This window comes from Carcharhinus amblyrhynchos, unplaced genomic scaffold (genome assembly GCF_965287045.1).
Source record: "Carcharhinus amblyrhynchos unplaced genomic scaffold, sCarAmb.v2.hapA chromosome_1402, whole genome shotgun sequence".
NCBI classification, from domain to species: Eukaryota; Metazoa; Chordata; class Chondrichthyes; order Carcharhiniformes; family Carcharhinidae; genus Carcharhinus; species Carcharhinus amblyrhynchos.
Window position 1 is genome coordinate 1 of NW_027651142.1, and position 19,567 is coordinate 19,567.

Here is a 19,567-nt window from a genome sequence, read left to right on the forward strand (position 1 = left end):
AGGGGGATTAGCAGGGTAAATATGTGGGGTTATGGGGATAGGGCCTGGGTGTTCAGTGTCGACTCGATGGGCTGAATGCTGTGTAAGGATTCGATGGGTATAGAGGGCCAAATGTGGCCATTAGGACTAGCTTAGGGGTTTAAAAAAGGGGCGGGTGGACAAGTTGGGCCGAAGGGCTGTAAATTCTCTGATTGATGAACGCAAGGCCCCTCGTTAATGTTTGCTCTTTCCGATTACACAGAAAGATCCCGGGAGGAGTCGGGACGGCCAGGCTCGAGGTTCCTGCTTCAACGTCACACCACCTGGGCCGGACGGAGTGCCAGTGTTGAGAGCTGGGAGGGCCTCGGCTCGCCGCTGGTAAAGAGCCGGAGTGCCAGCTGTACGAGGACGGAGCAGAGCGCCGCGCTGGGCGAGAGTGCCTCTGATTCAGGTTCGGGGAGCCGGAGCGGAGAGTTACCACAGCCGGGGAGTCGGGCCTCGTCTACCGAGCGTCCCCGCAAAGAACGGCAGCTCAGAGGCTCGGCCAAATCGGCGGAGCGACCCCTCACCCCGGAGTCCGCCAGAGGCCACAAACCCGCCAGCCCGGCCTGCCGCTGCCTCCGGCCCGAGGCCCCCTCGCCGGGCTGCATCCAGTCCGGTAAACCGCCGGAGACGGGGTTAGAGCACCGGCACACCCCGAGGTCCAGCCGGAAGTGGGCCAGGGAGTCCAGGCAGGAGCACCGGCGGCAGCGGGGAGGCACCAGGAAGGTGGACGAGAACTACAACCACGTGGGGCTGGCTCCCCGAGGCCTCTCGGAGAAATTCCACAGCCTGCTGACCTCCTCGGCAAACAGGAGACCCCTCCAGCAGCAGACCGGGGATCCCGATCGCCGGGGGTCCTCGCTCTCCGACCTGACCACATTCTCGGAGAAACTGGGAGTGCACTCGGCACGGGAGAGTGAGGAGGAGGTGAGGAGTGTTTGCTTTGCTGGGGAACCAATCAACAAGGAAAAGTACAGAAACAGGCCCTTCGGCCCTCCAAACACGTGCGAACCATAATGCCCTAATTAAACTAAAAAACCATAACACATAGGAGCAGAATGAGGCCACTCAGCCCATCGAGTCTGCTCCCCCATTCAATCACGGCTGATATTTTTCTCATCCCTCATTCTCCTGCCTTTTCCCCATAACCCCTGATCCCCTTATTAATCAGGAACCTATCTATCTCTGTCTTAAAGACACTCAGTGACCCGACCTCCTCTGCGGCAAAGAGTTCCACACATTCCCCACTCTCTGGCTGAAGAAATTCCTCCTCATCTCTGTTTTAAAGGAGCGTCCCTTTAGCCTGAGGTTGTGCCCTCTCTGGTTCTAGTTTTTCCTACTAGTGGAAACATCCTCTCCGCGTCCACTCTATCCAGGCTTTAAAGGAAAACCTTCTGCCCTTCCTCAACCCGTATCCCTCTATTCCCTCCCTATCCATGTACCCATCCAGATGTCTCTTAAATGTTGCTAATGCGCCTGTTTCCGTCGCCTCCTCTGGCAGCGTGTTCCAGGGCACCCGTCACTCTCTGCATGAAAAAGTGCCCCCACATCTCCCTTAAACTTTCCCCCTCTCACCTTGAACCTGTGCCCCCTTGTAATTGACACTTCCACCCTGGGGGAAAAGCCTCGGACTATCCATCCTGTCTATGCCTCTCATCATTTTGTAGACCTCCATCAGGTTTCCCCTCAGCCTCCATCTTTCCAGTGAAAATAATCCGAGTTTATTCAGCCTCCCCTCTTAACCAACATCCTCGAGTAGGGGCTGGGGGAGGCTCCAGAGATAGGGAGGGGGGTGTAGGGGATTGGGGCAGGGGTGTGGGGGAGGTTCACACTGGAACCCAGCTCTCAGAGTGAACCTGCTGTGATTTCTAGGACTGGATTTCTGGAACTGATCGCGAGTCTGTGGACTTTGACACCTCGACCTCTGACCTGCGGGAAACCTCGGACTCGCGCTCACGGACATCGTCAGCCAGTCTGCAAACCGCTGTTATTGAGGTCAGCTGCTTTACTCCGTTTTAAAGTTTAAATCTTTATTAGTCACAGGTAAGGCTTACATTAACACCGCAATGAAGTTACTGTGAAAATCCCATAGTCACCACACTCCAGCATCTGTTCACTGAGGGAGAATTTAGCACGGCCAACGCACCCTAACCAGCACGTCTTTCAGACTGTGGGAGGAAACCGGAGCACCCGGAGGAAACCCACGCAGACACGGGGAGAATGTGCAGACTCCACAAACCCTGACACAGGGGCACACACACAGCACGGGGACCCTCTCCAATCACCGTGCAAAATTGGAGGGTAGGAGGTGATGGACACAGGGACAGTCCCTCAGTGTGGGGACACTGCGGAGTGCTGGGAATGGGGTGGGGGGGGGAGACACAAGGACAGTTCCCCAGTGCGGGGATACTGCGGAGTGCTGGGAATGGGGAGAGACACAGGGACAGTCCCTCAGTGCAGGGATACTGCGGAGTGCTGGGAATGGGGAGAGACACAGGGACAGTCCCTCAGTGCAGGGACACTGTGGAGTGCTGGGAATGGGGTGGGGGGGAGACACAAGGACAGTTCCCCAGTGCGGGGATACTGCAGAGTGCTGGGAATGGGGAGGGACACAGGGACAGTCCCTCAGTGCAGGGATACTGCGGAGTGCTGGGAATGGGGAGAGACACAGGGACAGTCCCTCAGTGCGGGGATACTGCGGAGTGCTGGGAATGGGGGGGGGAGGGACACAGGGACAGTCCCTCAGTGCAGGGATACTGCGGAGTGCTGGGAATGGGGAGAGACACAGGGACAGTCCCTCAGTGTGTGGGGATACTGCGGAGTGCTGGGAATGGGGGGGGGGGAGAGACACAGGGACAGTCCCTCAGTGCGGGGATACTGCGGAGTGCTGGGAATGTGGGGGGGAGGGACACAGGGACAGTCCCTCAGTGTGTGGGGATACTGCGGAGTGCTGGGAATGGGAGGGGGGAGAGAGACAGGGACAGTCCCTCAGTGCGGGGACACTGCGGAGTGCTGGGAATGGGAGGGGGGAGAGAGACAGGGACAGTCCCTCAGTGCAGGGACACTGCGGAGTGCTGGGAATGGGAGGGGGGGAGAGAGACAGGGACAGTCCCTCAGTGCGGGGACACTGCGGAGTGCTGGGAATGTGGGGGGGGGAGGGACACAGGGACAGTCCCTCAGTGCGGGGACACTGCGGAGCGCTGGGAATGGGAGGGGGAGGGACACAGGGACAGTCCCTCAGTGCGGGGATACTGCGGAGTGCTGGGAATGGGAGGGGGGGGAGAGACACAGGGACAGTCCCTCAGTGCGGGGATACTGCGGAGTGCTGGGAATGGGGGGGGGGGGGAGGGACACAGGGACAGTCCCTCAGTGCGGGGATACTGCGGAGTGCTGGGAAATGGGCGGGGGGAGAGACACAGGGACAGTCCCTCAGTGCAGGGATACTGCGGAGTGCTGGGAATGTGGGGGGGAGGGACACAGGGACAGTCCCTCAGTGTGTGGGGATACTGCGGAGTGCTGGGAATGGGAGGGGGGAGAGAGACAGGGACAGTCCCTCAGTGTGTGGGGATACTGCGGCGTGCTGGGAATGGGAGGGGGGGAGAGAGACAGGGACAGTCCCTCAGTGCAGGGATACTGCGGAGTGCTGGGAATGTGGGGGGGGGAGACACAGGGACAGTCCCTCAGTGCAGGGATACTGCGGAGCGCTGGGAATGGGAGGGGGGAGGGACACAGGGACAGTCCCTCAGTGCGGGGACACTGCGGCGTGCTGGGAATGGGAGGGGGAGAGACACAGGGACAGTCCCTCAGTGCAGGGATACTGCAGAGCGCTGGGAATGGGAGGGGGGAGGGACACAGGGACAGTCCCTCAGTGCGGGGACACTGCGGAGCGCTGGGAATGGGGGGGGGAGGGACACAGGGACAGTCCCTCAGTGTGTGGGGACCCTCGCTGTTCACTGCGGTGTTGTGGGGGTGGGGATGCTCACCGCTATTCTGTTTCACAATCCTTACCCGTTGTGCTGTGTGTTTTGCTGCCAGGTTTTACTATCCAGTTGTTCTCTCTGTACAAACTGCTCCTCGCTGGTTTACGATGAGGAGATCATGGCGGGCTGGACTGCTGATGACTCCAATCTCAACACCACGTGTCCGTTCTGTACGCGCTCCTTCCTCCCACTGCTCAATATCGAGATATATGAACCACACCTCCAACAACCCAGGTACAGCAGCTCCCTCTGTCTCTGTGTCTGTCTCTCTGTGACAGCACCACACCCCCCCCACCCCGTTCTGCGCACCCCCACTGCTGTCTGTCTGTCCCCCCCCCCCTCAGTGTCGTTTCCCCCCCTCGGTGCCTCGCTCCCCCCTCCCTGGGCCTACCCACCCTCGGTCTCACCCACCCCGGTCTTGCCTTTTCTATTACACGGCTTCTTGTCTCTTGTTGTCTGTGTTGTATCATTGTGAAATTCTCTCTGCCTGTCGGTGAGTGACCGGCGTCGCGTCTCTGTGTCGGTGAGTGACCGGCGTCGCGTCTCTGTGTCGATGAGTGACCGGCGTCGCGTCTCTGTGTCGGTGAGTGACCGGCGTCGCGTCTCTGTGTCGGTGAGTGACCGGCGTCGCGTCTCTGTGTCGATGAGTGACCGGCGTCGCGTCTCTGTGTCGGTGAGTGACCGGCGTCGCGTCTCTGTGTCGGTGAGTGACCGGCGTCGCGTCTCTGTGTCGGTGAGTGACCGGCGTCGCGTCTCTGTGTCGGTGAGTGACCGGCGTCGCGTCTCTGTGTCGGTGAGTGACCGGCGTCGCGTCTCTGTGTCGGTGAGTGACCGGCGTCGCGTCTCTGTGTCGGTGAGTGACCGGCGTCGCGTCTCTGTGTCGGTGAGTGACCGGCGTCGCGTCTCTGTGTCGGTGAGTGACCGGCGTCGCGTCTCTGTGTCGGTGAGTGACCGGCGTCGCGTCTCTGTGTCGGTGAGTGACCGGCGTCGCGTCTCTGTGTCGGTGAGTGACCGGCGTCGCGTCTCTGTGTCGGTGAGTGACCGGCGTCGCGTCTCTGTGTCGGTGAGTGACCGGCGTCGCGTCTCTGAGTCGGTGAGTGACCGGCGTCGCGTCTCTGTGTCGGTGAGTGACCGGCGTCGCGTCTCTGTGTCGGTGAGTGACCGGCGTCGCGTCTCTGTGTCGGTGAGTGACCGGCGTCGCGTCTCTGTGTCGGTGAGTGACCGGCGTCGCGTCTCTGTGTCGGTGAGTGACCGGCGTCGCGTCTCTGTGTCGGTGAGTGACCGGCGTCGCGTCTCTGTGTCGGTGAGTGACCGGCGTCGCGTCTCTGTGTCGGTGAGTGACCGGCGTCGCGTCTCTGTGTCGGTGAGTGACCGGCGTCGCGTCTCTGTGTCGGTGAGTGACCGGCGTCGCGTCTCTGTGTCGGTGAGTGACCGGCGTCGCGTCTCTGTGTCGGTGAGTGACCGGCGTCGCGTCTCTGTGTCGGTGAGTGACCGGCGTCGCGTCTCTGTGTCGGTGAGTGACCGGCGTCGCGTCTCTGTGTCGGTGAGTGACCGGCGTCGCGTCTCTGAGTAACCGATGTTTAACCGGCGTCGCGTCTCTGAGTAACCGATGTTTAACCGGCGTCGCGTCTCTGAGTAACCGATGTTTAACCGGCGTCGCGTCTCTGAGTAACCGATGTTGTGTTTGGCTGCAGTTCCCGAGAGGATTCGGTGAGTGCTGCGAGTGTTCAGTTGAATGATCACCAGGGAAGCACCATCTCCTCCAGCAGCACCCAGTCCCCTGTCCTGAGCGACCGCAGCCAGATCCTGAGTGAGGATGAGACGGAGGCGGAGAGCCTGAGCAGGTGGAGCAGTACGTGGGTGAGTCCCAGACCAATCTCACACCAGATACACTCTTCAGTGTCCTGTTGATAATACCTGAATCCTGTCCTGGTTTCTGGCTGGGCCACCATTCAGTCATCCAGGTATTGGTACAGATTTTGTGCATGAGTCTTAATAAGGTCATAAGATATAGGAGCAGAAGGCCGCCATTTGGCCCATTGAGTTTTCTCTGCCGTTCAATCATAGAATCCTCATAGAATCCCTACAGTGCAGGAGGAGGCCATTTGGTCCATCGAGTCTGCACCAAGCACATATAACCCCACATATTTACCCTGCAAGTCCCCCTGACACCGAGGGAGAACGTAGCACGGCCAATGCACCCTAACCAGCACATCTTTCAGTCTGTGGGAGGAAACCCACACAGACACAGGGAGAACGTGCAGACTCCGCACAGACAGTGACTCAAACCGGGAATTGAACCCGGATCTCTGGCGCTGTGAGGCAGCAGTGGTAACCACCATGATGCCCTTATCATATCTAATGTTTCTCAACCCCACCTCCTGCCTTTTCCCCATAACCTTTGACCCCCTTACCAATTGGGAACCTGTCTGTCTCTGTGTTAAAGACACTCAGTGACCCGGCCTCCTCTGCAGCAAAGAGTTCCACAGATTCCCCACTCTCTGGCTGAAGAAATTCCTCCATCTCTGCTTTGAAGGGTTGCCTCTTTACTCTGAGGCTGTGTCCTTGGATCCCAAATCTCCGACTAATGGGAACATCCTCCCCATGTCCGCTCTATCCAGGCCTCTCAGTATTCTGTAACTTGGGGTGAAATCGTGCCCCTCCCTGCTGTGCTCCTAACCCCGAGCTGGGTTGTGTCTCTGCTGCAGGGTTGGCTGGGGACCCGGCGCGGGGAAGTGAATCCCGAGCGAGTGACGGTGGCCTACGTCAGCCCGTTAGTGCTGAGGAAGGAGCTGGAGAGTCTGATGGAGAACGAGGGAGACATGGTGCTGTCCCAGACGGAGCTGGTGGACAGCCACCCCATCATTTTCTGGAACCTGGTGTGGTATTTCCATCGTCTGGAGCTCCCTCACAACCTGCTGCAACTGGTGCTGAAATCGCAGCTTCTAAAAACACCATCACAGGTAGGCAGGTACCGAGGGAGAGCTCTCACACTCCCCTACTCCCCCTCCTGACTGCACACTGTGATGGGGATACACTAGACAGGTACCGAGGGAGAGCTCACACTCCCCCCACTCCCCCTCCAGACTGCACACTGTCCGCACTGCGACTGGAATACACTAGGCAGGTACCGAGGGAGAGCTCACACTCCCCCCACTCCCCTTCCAGACTGCGCACTGTCCGCACTGCGACTGGAATACACTAGGCAGGTACCGAGGGAGAGCTCTCACACTCCCCTACTCCCCCTCCAGACTGCACACTGTCCGCACTGCGACTGGGATACACTAGGCAGGTACCGAGGGAGAGCTATCACACTCCCCTACTCCCCCTCCAGACTGCACACTGTCCGCACTGCGACTGGAATACACTAGGCAGGTACCGAGGGAGAGCTCTCACACTCCCCCCACTCCCTCTCCAGACTGCAGACTGTCCGCACTGCGACTGGAATACACTAGGCAGGTACCGGGGGAGAGCTCACACACTCCCCCACTCCCCCTCCAGACTGCACACTGTGATGGGGATACACTAGACAGGTACCGAGGGAGAGCTCACACTCCCCCCACTCCCCCTCCAGACTGCACACTGTCCGCACTGCGACTGGAATACACTAGGCAGGTACCGAGGGAGAGCTCACACTCCCCCCACTCCCCTTCCAGACTGCGCACTGTCCGCACTGCGACTGGAATACACTAGGCAGGGACCGAGGGAGAGCTCTCACACTCCCCTACTCCCCCTCCAGACTGCGCACTGTCCGCACTGCGACTGGGATACACTAGGCAGGTACCGAGGGAGAGCTATCACACTCCCCTACTCCCCCTCCAGACTGCACACTGTCCGCACTGCGACTGGAATACACTAGGCAGGTACCGAGGGAGAGCTCTCACACTCCCCCCACTCCCTCTCCAGACTGCAGACTGTCCGCACTGCGACTGGAATACACTAGGCAGGTACCGGGGGAGAGCTCACACACTCCCCCACTCCCCCTCCAGACTGCAGACTGTCCGCACTGTGACTGGGATACACTAGGCAGGGACTGAGGGAGAGCTTACACTCCCCCCACTCCCCCTCCAGACTGCACACTGTCCGCACTGCGACTGGAATACACTAGGCAGGTACCGGGGAGAACTCTCACACTCCCCCCACTCCCTCTCCAGACTGCACACTGTCCGCACTGTGACTGGGATACACTAGGCAGGTACCAGGGGAGAGCTCTCACACTCCCCTACTCCCCCTCCAGACTGCACACTGTCCACACTGTGACTGGGATACACTAGGCAGGTACCGAGGGAGAGCTCTCACACTCCCCTACTCCCCCTCCAGACTGCACACTGTCCGCACTGCGACTGGAATACACTAGGCAGGTACCGAGGGAGAGCTCTCACACTCCCCTACTCCCCCTCCAGACTGCACACTGTCCGCACTGCGACTGGAATACACTAGGCAGGTACCGAGGGAGAGCTCTCACACTCCCCTACTCCCCCTCCAGACTGCAGATACACAGTCCGCACTGCGACTGGAATACACTAGGCAGGTACCGGGGAGAGCTCTCACACTCCCCTACTCCCCCTCCAGACTGCACACTGTCCGCACTGTGATGGGGATACACTAGGTAGGGACCGAGGGAGAGCTCTCACACTCCCCCCACTCCCCCTCCAGACTGCACACTGTCCGCACTGCGACTGGAATACACTAGGCAGGTACCGAGGGAGAGCTCTCACACTCCCCTACTCCCCCTCCAGACTGCGCACTGTCCGCACTGCGACTGGAATACACTAGGCAGGTACCGAGGGAGAGCTCTCACACTCCCCTACTCCCCCTCCAGACTGCGCGCTGTCCGCACTGCGACTGGAATACACTAGGCAGGTACCGAGGGAGAGCTCTCACACTCCCCTACTCCCTCTCCAGACTGCACACTGTCCACACTGTGATGGGGATACACTAGGTAGGGACCGAGGGAGAGCTCTCACACTCCCCCCACTCCCTCTCCAGACTGCAGACTGTCCGCACTGCGACTGGAATACACTAGGCAGGTACCGAGGGAGAGCTCTCACACTCCCCTACTCCCCCTCCAGACTGCACACTGTCCGCACTGCGACTGGGATACACTAGGCAGGTACCGAGGGAGAGCTCTCTCACTCCCCTACTCCCCCTCCAGACTGCACACTGTCCGCACTGTGACTGGAATACACTAGGCAGGTACCGAGGGAGAGCTCTCACACTCCCCCCACTCCCTCTCCAGACTGCAGACTGTCCGCACTGCGACTGGAATACACTAGGCAGGTACCGAGGGAGAGCTCTCACACTCCCCTACTCCCCCTCCAGACTGCACACTGTCCGCACTGCGACTGGAATACACTAGGCAGGTACCGAGGGAGAGCTCTCACACTCCCCCCACTCCCTCTCCAGACTGCACACTGTCCGCACTGTGATGGGGATACACTAGGCAGGTACCGGGGGAGAACTCTCACACTCCCCTACTCCCCCTCCAGACTGCACACTGTGATGGGGATACACTAGACAGGTACCGAGGGAGAGCTCTCACACTCCCCTACTCCCCCTCCAGACTGCACACTGTGATGGGGATACACTAGACAGGTACCGGGGGAGAACTCTCACACTCCCCTACTCCCCCTCCAGACTGCATACTGTGATGGGGATACACTAGACAGGTACCGAGGGAGAGCTCTCACACTCCCCTACTCCCCCTCCAGACTGCACACTGTCCGCACTGCGACTGGAATACACTAGGCAGGTACCGAGGGAGAGCTCTCACACTCCCCCCACTCCCTCTCCAGACTGCGCGCTGTCCGCACTGCGACTGGAATACACTAGGCAGGTACCGAGGGAGAGCTCACACTCCCCTACTCCCCCTCCAGACTGCACACTGTCCGCACTGTGACTGGAATACACTAGGCAGGTACCGAGGGAGAGCTCTCACACTCCCCTACTCCCCCTCCAGACTGCACACTGTCCGCACTGCGACTGGAATACACTAGGCAGGTACCGAGGGAGAGCTCACACTCCCCCCACTCCCTCTCCAGACTGCACACTGTCCGCACTGCGACTGGGATACACTAGGCAGGTACCGAGGGAGAGCTCTCACACTCCCCTACTCCCCCTCCAGACTGCACACTGTCCGCACTGCGACTGGGATACACTAGGCAGGTACCGAGGGAGAGCTCTCACACTCCCCTACTCCCCCTCCTGACTGCACACTGTCCGCACTGCGACTGGAATACACTAGGCAGGTACCGAGGGAGAGCTCTCACACTCCCCTACTCCCCCTCCTGACTGCACACTGTCCACACTGCGACTGGAATACACTAGGCAGGTACCGAGGGAGAGCTCACACTCCCCCCACTCCCCCTCCAGACTGCACACTGTCCGCACTGTGATGGGGATACACTAGGTAGGGACCGAGGGAGAGCTCTCACACTCCCCTACTCCCCCTCCAGACTGCAGACTGTCCGCACTGCGACTGGAATACACTAGGCAGGTACCGAGGGAGAGCTCACACACTCCCCTACTCCCCCTCCAGACTGCACACTGTCCGCACTGTGATGGGGATACACTAGGTAGGGACCGAGGGAGAGCTCACACTCCCCTACTCCCCCTCCAGACTGCAGACTGTCCGCACTGTGATGGGGATACACTAGGTAGGGACCGAGGGAGAGCTCTCACACTCCCCCCACTCCCCCTCCAGACTGCAGACTGTCCGCACTGTGATGGGGATACACTAGGTAGGGACCGAGGGAGAGCTCTCACACTCCCCCACTCCCCCTCCAGACTGCGCACTGCGACTGGGATACACTAGGCAGGTACCGAGGGAGAGCTCACACTCCCCTACTCCCCCTCCAGACTGCACACTGTCCACACTGCGACTGGAATACACTAGGCAGGGACCGAGGGAGAGCTCACACTCCCCTACTCCCCCTCCAGACTGCACACTGTCCGCACTGCGACTGGAATACACTAGGCAGGGACCGAGGGAGAGCTCACACTCCCCCACTCCCCCTCCAGACTGCACACTGTCCACACTGCGACTGGAATACACTAGGCAGGTACCGAGGGAGAGCTCTCACACTCCCCTACTCCCCCTCCAGACTGCACACTGTCCGCACTGTGACTGGGATACACTAGGCAGGTACCGAGGGAGAGCTCTCACACTCCCCCCACTCCCCCTCCAGACTGCGCACTGTCCGCACTGCGACTGGAATACACTAGGCAGGTACCGAGGGAGAGCTCACACTCCCCTACTCCCCCTCCAGACTGCACACTGTCCACACTGCGACTGGAATACACTAGGCAGGTACCGAGGGAGAGCTCTCACACTCCCCTACTCCCCCTCCAGACTGCACACTGTCCACACTGTGACTGGAATACACTAGGCAGGTACCAGGGGAGAGCTCACACACTCCCCCTAATCCCCCTCCAGACTGCACACTGTCCACACTGTGACTGGAATACACTAGGCGGGTACCGGGGGAGAGCTCTCACAGTCCCCTACTCCCCCTCCAGACTGCACACTGTCCACACTGTGACTGGAATACACTAGGCAGGTACCAGGGGAGAGCTCTCTCACTCCCCTACTCCTCCTCCAGACTGCAGATACACTGTCCACACTGCGACTGGGATACACTAGGCAGGGACCGAGGGAGAGTTCACACTCCCCCACTCCCTCTCCAGACTGGGTAGGGATCTGGTGACATTTCTGGAACTATGTTACATTGGAGCTGGTATCCGGTGGCCTCTCCGGGACTGGTTTACACTGGGACAGGGATCCAGTGGCCTCTCTGGTACTGGGTTACACTGGGACAGGGATCGAGTGGCCTCTCTGGTACTGGGTTACACTGGGACAGGGATCCCGTGGCTGTTCTGTGCGCACGGCTGACTCTGGGATGTGTCGGGTGAATCAGCTGTTTTGTGAGAAAGTAAACGGGGTGGGGTTTTGTTTTCCAGGATTCTCCCGTGTGGATGTTGCACTGTAACACTCTGCTGCGAGTACGGATCCTGTGGGACGTGCTGACCCTGGACCCTGCACACTGCCCTCCCCTCTACGTGTTGTGGCGAATGTACAGTAAGTGATTTAGCTTCATTTATACAGTAAATGGCAGAACCCTTAAGAGTATTGATAGGCAGAGGGATCTGGGTGTACAGGTACACAGGTCACTGAAAGTGGCAGTGCAGGTGGAGAAGGTGGTCAAGAAGGCATACGGCAATGCTTGCCTTCATCGGCCGGGGCACTGAGTTTAAAAATTGACAAGTCATGTTGCAGCCATAGTTAGGCTGCACTTGGAATGTAGTGTTCAATTCTGGTCGCCACACTACTACCCCCCCCCCCCCCCCGCCGTGGGAGTGAGTCCCACATTCTCCCCCACCTCCCCCCCGTGGGACCGAGTCCCGCGTCCTCCCCCACTCCCTGTAGGAACGAGTCCCACATTCTCCCCCCATGGGACCGAGTCCCGCGTCCTCCCCCACTCCCCGTGGGAGTGAGTCCCACATTCTCCCCCCATGGGACCGAGTCCCGCGTCCTCCCCCACTCCCTGTGGGAGTGAGTCCCACATTCTCCCCCCATGGGACCGAGTCCCGCGTCCTCCCCCACTCCCTGTGGGAGTGAGTCCCACATTCTCCCCCCTCTCCCCCCCATGGGACCGAGTCCCGCGTCCTCCCCCACTCCCTGTAGGAATGAGTCCCACATTCTCCCCCCATGGGACCGAGTCCCGCGTCCTCCCCCACTCCCCGTGGGAGTGAGTCCCACATTCTCCCCCCATGGGACCGAGTCCCGCGTCCTCCCCCACTCCTGTAGGAATGAGTCCCACATTCTCCCCCCATGGGACCGAGTCCCGCGTCCTCCCCCACTCCCTGTGGGAGTGAGTCCCACATTCTCCCCCCTCTCCCCCCCATGGGACCGAGTCCCGCGTCCTCCCCCACTCCCTGTAGGAATGAGTCCCACATTCTCCCCCCTCTCCCCCCATGGGACCGAGTCCCGCGTCCTCCCCCACTCCCTGTAGGAATGAGTCCCACATTCTCCCCCCTCTCCCCCCATGGGAGCGAGTCCCGCGTCCTCCCCCACTCCCTGTAGGAATGAGTCCCACATTCTCCCCCCTCTCCCCCCCATGGGACCGAGTCCCGCGTCCTCCCCCACTCCCTGTAGGAATGAGTCCCACATTCTCCCCCCATGGGACCGAGTCCCGCATCCTCCCCCACTCCCTGTAGGAATGAGTCCCACATTCTCCCCCCTCTCCCCCCCGTGGGACCGAGTCCCGCGTCCTCCCCCACTCCCTGTAGGAATGAGTCCCACATTCTCCCCCCTCTCCCCCCCATGGGACCGAGTCCCGCGTCCTCCCCCACTCCCTGTAGGAATGAGTCCCACATTCTCCCCCCATGGGACCGAGTCCCGCATCCTCCCCCACTCCCTGTAGGAATGAGTCCCACATTCTCCCCCCTCTCCCCCCCGTGGGACCGAGTCCCGCGTCCTCCCCCACTCCCTGTAGGAATGAGTCCCACATTCTCCCCCCATGGGACCGAGTCCCGCATCCTCCCCCACTCCCTGTAGGAATGAGTCCCACATTCTCCCCCCCATGGGACCGAGTCCCGCGTCCTCCCCCACTCCCTGTAGGAATGAGTCCCACATTCTCCCCCCCATGGGACCGAGTCCCGCGTCCTCCCCCACTCCCTGTAGGAATGAGTCCCACATTCTCCCCCCTCTCCCCCCCGTGGGACCGAGTCCCGCGTCCTCCCCCACTCCCTGTAGGAATGAGTCCCACATTCTCCCCCCCATGGGACCGAGTCCCGCGTCCTCCCCCACTCCCTGTAGGAATGAGTCCCACATTCTCCCCCCCGTGGGACCGAGTCCCGCGTCCTCCCCCACTCCCTGTGGGAGTGAGTCCCACATTCTCCCCCCATGGGACCGAGTCCCGCGTCCTCCCCCACTCCCTGTGGGAGTGAGTCCCACATTCTCCCCCCGTGGGACCGAGTCCCGCGTCCTCCCCCACTCCCTGTGGGAGTGAGTCCCACATTCTCCCCCCCATGGGAGCGAGTCCTGCGTCCTCCCCCACTCCCTGTGGGAGTGAGTCCCACATTCTCCCCCCTCTCTCCCCCATGGGACCGAGTCCCGCGTCCTCCCCCACTCCCTGTAGGAATGAGTCCCACATTCTCCCCCCTCTCCCCCCATGGGACCGAGTCCCGCGTCCTCCCCCACTCCCTGTAGGAATGAGTCCCACATTCTCCCCCCTCTCCCCCCGTGGGACCGAGTCCCGCGTCCTCCCCCACTCCCTGTAGGAATGAGTCCCACATTCTCCCCCCTCTCCCCCCCATGGGACCGAGTCCCGCGTCCTCCCCCACTCCCTGTAGGAATGAGTCCCACATTCTCCCCCCCATGGGACCGAGTCCCGCGTCCTCCCCCACTCCCTGTAGGAATGAGTCCCACATTCTCCCCCCTCTCCCCCCATGGGACCGAGTCCCGCGTCCTCCCCCACTCCCTGTAGGAATGAGTCCCACATTCTCCCCCCTCTCCCCCCATGGGACCGAGTCCCGCGTCCTCCCCCACTCCCTGTAGGAATGAGTCCCACATTCTCCCCCCTCTCCCCCCCATGGGACCGAGTCCCGCGTCCTCCCCCACTCCCTGTAGGAATGAGTCCCACATTCTCCCCCCCATGGGACCGAGTCCCGCGTCCTCCCCCACTCCCTGTAGGAATGAGTCCCACATTCTCCCCCCTCTCCCCCCCCATGGGAGTGAGTCCTGCGTCCTCTCCCACTCTGTGGTAAAGGATGTTCTCCTGTATTCACCATTTGTTTTTGAGTGGCTGGCCTGCGTGCTGCAGACAGATTCCTGGGATGGCCGGTCTGTCATATGAGGAGAGGCTAAGACGGTCTTTAGCAGAGTGAGAGGGGATCTCACAGAAACTTATAAAATTCTAACAGGGTTCGACAGGGTGGATTCAGAAAGAATGTTCCCCATGGTGGGGGGGGAGTCCAGAACTAGGGGTCAGAGTTTGAGGAGAAGGGGTAAACCTTTTAGAACTGAGGTGAGGAGAAATGTCTTCACCCAGAGGGTGGGGAATGTGTGGAATTCACTCACACAGCAAGTAGTTCAGGCCAAAATGTTGTGTAATTTCAGGAGGGAATTAGATACAAGTCTTGGGCTAAAGGGATCAAGGGATATGGGAGGTCCAGGTTTGGGTTAGTGAGTCTGGCCTATGGTGGTGGAGTGTCTGGTTTTGAGGGGATGGGGGAGTGAGTGTGACCTGGGAGGGGACGGTGGGGGAGTGAGTGTGCCCCGGGAGGGGACAGTGGGGGAGTGAGTGTGCCCGGGAGGGGACAGTGGGGGAGTGTGCCTGGGAGGGGACGGTGGGGAGTGAGTGTGCCTGGGAGGGACAGTGGGGGAGTGAGTGTGCCGGGGTGGGGGAGTGAGTGTGCCTGGGAGGGGACGGTGGGGGAGTGAGTGTGCCTGGGAGGGGACGGTGGGGGAGTGAGTGTGCCTGGGAGGGGACAGTGGGGGAGTGAGTGTGCCGGGGTGGGGAGTGAGTGTGCCTGGGAGGGGACGGTGGGGGAGTGAGTGTGCCCGGGAGGGGACAGTGGGGGAGTGAGTGTGCCGGGGTGGGGGAGTGAGTGTGCCCGGGAGGGGACAGTGGGGGAGTGAGTGTGCCGGGGTGGGGGAGTGAGTGTGCCCGGGAGGGGACAGTGGGGGAGTGAGTGTGCCCGGGAGGGGACGGTGGGGGAGCGAGTGTGCCTGGGAGGGGACGGTGGGGGAGCGAGTGTGCCTGGGAGGGGACGGTGGGGGAGCGAGTGTGCCTGGGAGGGGACGGTGGGGGAGCGAGTGTGCCTGGGAGGGGACGGTGGGGGAGCGTGTGTGCTGGGAGGGGACGGTGGGGGAGCGAGTGTGCCGGGGTGGGGGAGTGAGTGTGCCTGGGAGGGGACAGTGGGGGAGTGAGTGTGCCGGGGTGGGGGAGTGAGTGTGCCCGGGAGGGGACGGTGGGGGAGTGAGTGTGCCTGGGAGGGGACAGTGGGGGAGCGAGTGTGCCCGGGAGGGGACAGTGGGGGAGCGAGTGTGCCCGGGAGGGGACAGTGGGGGAGCGAGTGTGCCCGGGAGGGGACGGTGGGGGAGCGAGTGTGGTCTGGGGAAGGTGCTCTGAGTTTGACAGTGTGGGGGGAGTGAGTGTGGCCTGGGGAGGGGGGTGGGGGAGTGAGTGTGTCCTGGGGAGGGGGGTGGGGGAGTGAGTGTGTCCTGGGGAGGGGGTGGGGGAGTGAATGTGGCCTGGGGAGGGAGTGGGGGGAGTGTGTGTGGCCTGGGAAGGTGTGAGGGTGTGGGAGAGTGAGTGTGTCCTAGGGAGGGGAGTGGGGGGACTGAGTGTATCCTGGAGAAGGTGCTGTGGGTTTGACGGGGATATTTGGAGGTCTGATGGAGTTGGGGATATTGAGGAATTTTGCTCAGTTCCCTCTCCCGCCCTCCGGGGGCGCCCGCACCCCCCCCCCCGCCCCTCCTGGGGGCGCGCCCCCCCCTCTCCCGCCCTCCGGGGCGCGCCCCCCCCCTCCCGCCCTCCGGGGGTGCGCCCCCAGGGGGAGGTTAGCGAACGGGTCAGTCTGATAGCTGTGTCTATCTCCCTGTAGGCCAGCTCCCCATACACCAATGGAGAACATTACAGCAGCCCTTCACACTCAGCTACCTGGAGGAGGTGGTTCGCTATGTGGGATTGAACGAGGTTCATAAAGCCATCAACATGATCGTGGAGACACTCGGACAGCAGCAGGCACAGCCTCCCATACAGAGGTAGGAGAGAGGGCCCTCTGTGGAAAGGCTGAGATTCTGGACTGCCAGTGTGTGTGTGTGTGTGTGTCTGCGTGTGTGTCACATCCCTCTCCCTTCCCTCTCTGTGTCTCACATCCCTCTCCCTTCCCTCTCTGTGTGTCACATCCCTCTCCCTTCCCTCTCTGTGTGTCACATCCCTCTCCCTTCCCTCTCTGTGTGTCACATCCCTCTCCCTTCCCTCTCTGTGTGTCACATCCCTCTCCCTTCCCTCTCTGTGTGTCACATCCCTCTCCCTTCCCTCTCTGTGTACAGGAATGGGTGTGTGTGTGTGGAAGGGGTAGGAGCAGTGCTGAGGAACTCCAGGGGAAGTGGGAGCTCGGAGCCGGGTCAGTGCTCTGGGATGAGGTGAAGATGTTTAACCTGTTCCCCTCTCTTTCCTCCTCCAGGAGTCTGTACAGGGAGATTCTCTTCCTGACCATGGCTGCCTTGGGAAGGACAACGTGGATATAGGTGAGGGTCTGTACAGCCGACACTGTCACATTAGCGCAATCCCTGCCAATCTGTACTGTCGGCCAACCACTGTCCCATCCGCAATCTCGCACCAGGACAAGTTGCAAACAAGAAAGTTGGCTAATTTCCAACACATTCCTCCTCACTCACTCATGTTGTCAGGTAGCAAGAGACAGAGGAAACCTCCCTCTACACTCCCTCCATCAAACATTCCCAGGACAGGTACAGCACGGGGTTAGATACAGAGTAAAGCTCCCTCTACACTGTCCCCATCAAACACTCCCAGGACAGGTACAGCACAGGGTTAGATACAGAGTAAAGCTCCCTCTACACTGTCCCCATCAAACACTCCCAGGACAGGTACAGCACGGGGTTAGATACAGAGTAAAGCTCCCTCTACACTGTCCCCCCATCAAACACTCCCAGGACAGGTACAGCACAGGGTTAGATACAGATTAAAGCTCCCTCTACACTGTCCCCCCATCAAACACTCCCAGGACAGGTACAGCACAGGGTTAGATACAGAGTAAAGCTCCCTCTACACTGTCCCCCCATCAAACACTCCCAGGACAGGTACAGCACAGGGTTAGATACAGATTAAAGCTCCCTCTACACTGTCCCCCCATCAAACACTCCCAGGACAGGTACAGCACAGGGTTAGATACAGAGTAAAGCTCCCTCTACACTGTCCCCCCATCAAACACTCCCAGGACAGGTACAGCACAGGGTTAGATACAGAGTAAAGCTCCCCTCTACACTGTCCCCCCATCAAACACTCCCAGGACAGGTACAGCACAGGGTTAGATACAGAGTAAAGCTCCCACTACACTGTCCCCCCATCAAACACTCCCAGGACAGGTACAGCACGGGGTTAGATACAGAGTAAAGCTCCCTCTACACTGTCCCCATCAAACACTCCCAGGACAGGTACAGCACGGGGTTAGATACAGAGTAAAGCTCCCTCTACACTGTCCCCCCATCAAACACTCCCAGGACAGGTACAGCACGGGGTTAGATACAGAGTAAAGCTCCCTCTACACTGTCCCCATCAAACACTCCCAGGACAGGTACAAACTCTGCTCTCTCACTCTCTCTGTATTTGTTTCCTGCAGTTATTTTATTCTGGGAATGTGCGGTTGGGTCTTTGGTTTATCGAGACTCTATTTGGAATTAACACTTTCTCCTCTTTCATTGTCTCCTTTGTCTCGCTGCTCCCCCCCTCTCTCTCTCTCCCTCGCTCCCCCCCTCCCTCGCTCCCCCTCTCTTTCTCCCTCTCTCCCCCCCTCGCTCGCTCCCCCCCTCGCTCCCCCCCTCGCTCCCCCCCTCGCTCCCCCCCTCGCTCCCCCCCTCGCTCCCCCCCCTCGCTCTCCCTCGTTCCCCCCCCTCCGCCATTCCACCAGGTATATTTGACAAGCGATACCGGGCTGCGTGTAGCCGCCTGACCAGCTCCCGGGGCTTGGAGCAGCTGAAGCAGGACCGAGTCCTGCCGCCCAGTGCGAAGGCCGTAGATTGTCGCAAGAGTTTTGGCGCACTGTTGGAGTGCTGACCGAGCCGGCAGAGACATTGCCTCCGGACGGGCGCGAGCGTGTGTGTCTACATAGATTTGAAAATTGCACTGCCCCCTCCCTTTCCCCAGGCACACCCGCCCCCCCCCATGTAAATAGAGTATTTAACACTGTACAATGTGGGTGCGTCTGCAAGGAGCGGGAAGCCTGTAAGATACAAAGCAAGAGGAAGTATTTTGCACTGTTGGAATATATAACCCAGTCTGACTGTGAACGGGGTTAGTGTGGGACTGCATCCCAGAGATCGTCACAGTTATTAACTCTCCCCACACACACACACACACTCACTCACTCAGTCTGATGTCTGCACCGTGGCCCCCCCGTGTTTTATTTTTGTAATGATTCAGTTTGATATTGTTGAAGCGATGTGTGATATCCAGCCTTTGATGGGGGGGGAGAGGAGCTCGTGTGGGTGGGCTATCGATAGGGAGCAGTGTGGGGTGGGGGGGGGTGGTGAAATGTAACTCGATCCCCTTTCACCAGCCTTTCTACAACCTCTACTCCTGATGTAGCAGGAGGAGGCCATTCGGCCCTTCAGTCTGTTCATTTTGATCATTGAATTAAATACCCTGATTTCCCACCCCCCCCCCACCTTCCACTACTCCCATATACCTCTAGCCCCAAATCTGATTTCCTCTGGAGAAGATCTATCTGCCCCTCACAATCCTCAGTGTGAAGGCAGCTGCTTACTGACATTGTCCCCCCACCTCCACGCGGTGCGGCCTGCCTCTCAGAGCTGGCCT

General features: G+C 60.1%; 1 protein-coding gene across 1 annotated transcript; it reads left to right on the plus strand.

Annotated features, from left to right (window-relative positions):
- Positions 1–241: 241 nt before the first annotated feature.
- On the plus strand, positions 242–19,270 carry LOC145340768 (DENN domain-containing protein 4B-like; the record flags this gene model as incomplete). Its single annotated transcript, XM_080185231.1, is given in 10 exon segments — positions 242–948; positions 1,894–2,016; positions 4,057–4,235; positions 5,696–5,861; positions 6,710–6,964; positions 11,961–12,078; positions 16,611–16,770; positions 17,196–17,230; positions 17,233–17,259; positions 18,660–19,270. Coding segments are annotated over 10 exon segments (1,916 nt in total), but the record flags the coding sequence as incomplete, so codon positions are not given.
- Positions 19,271–19,567: the final 297 nt, after the last annotated feature.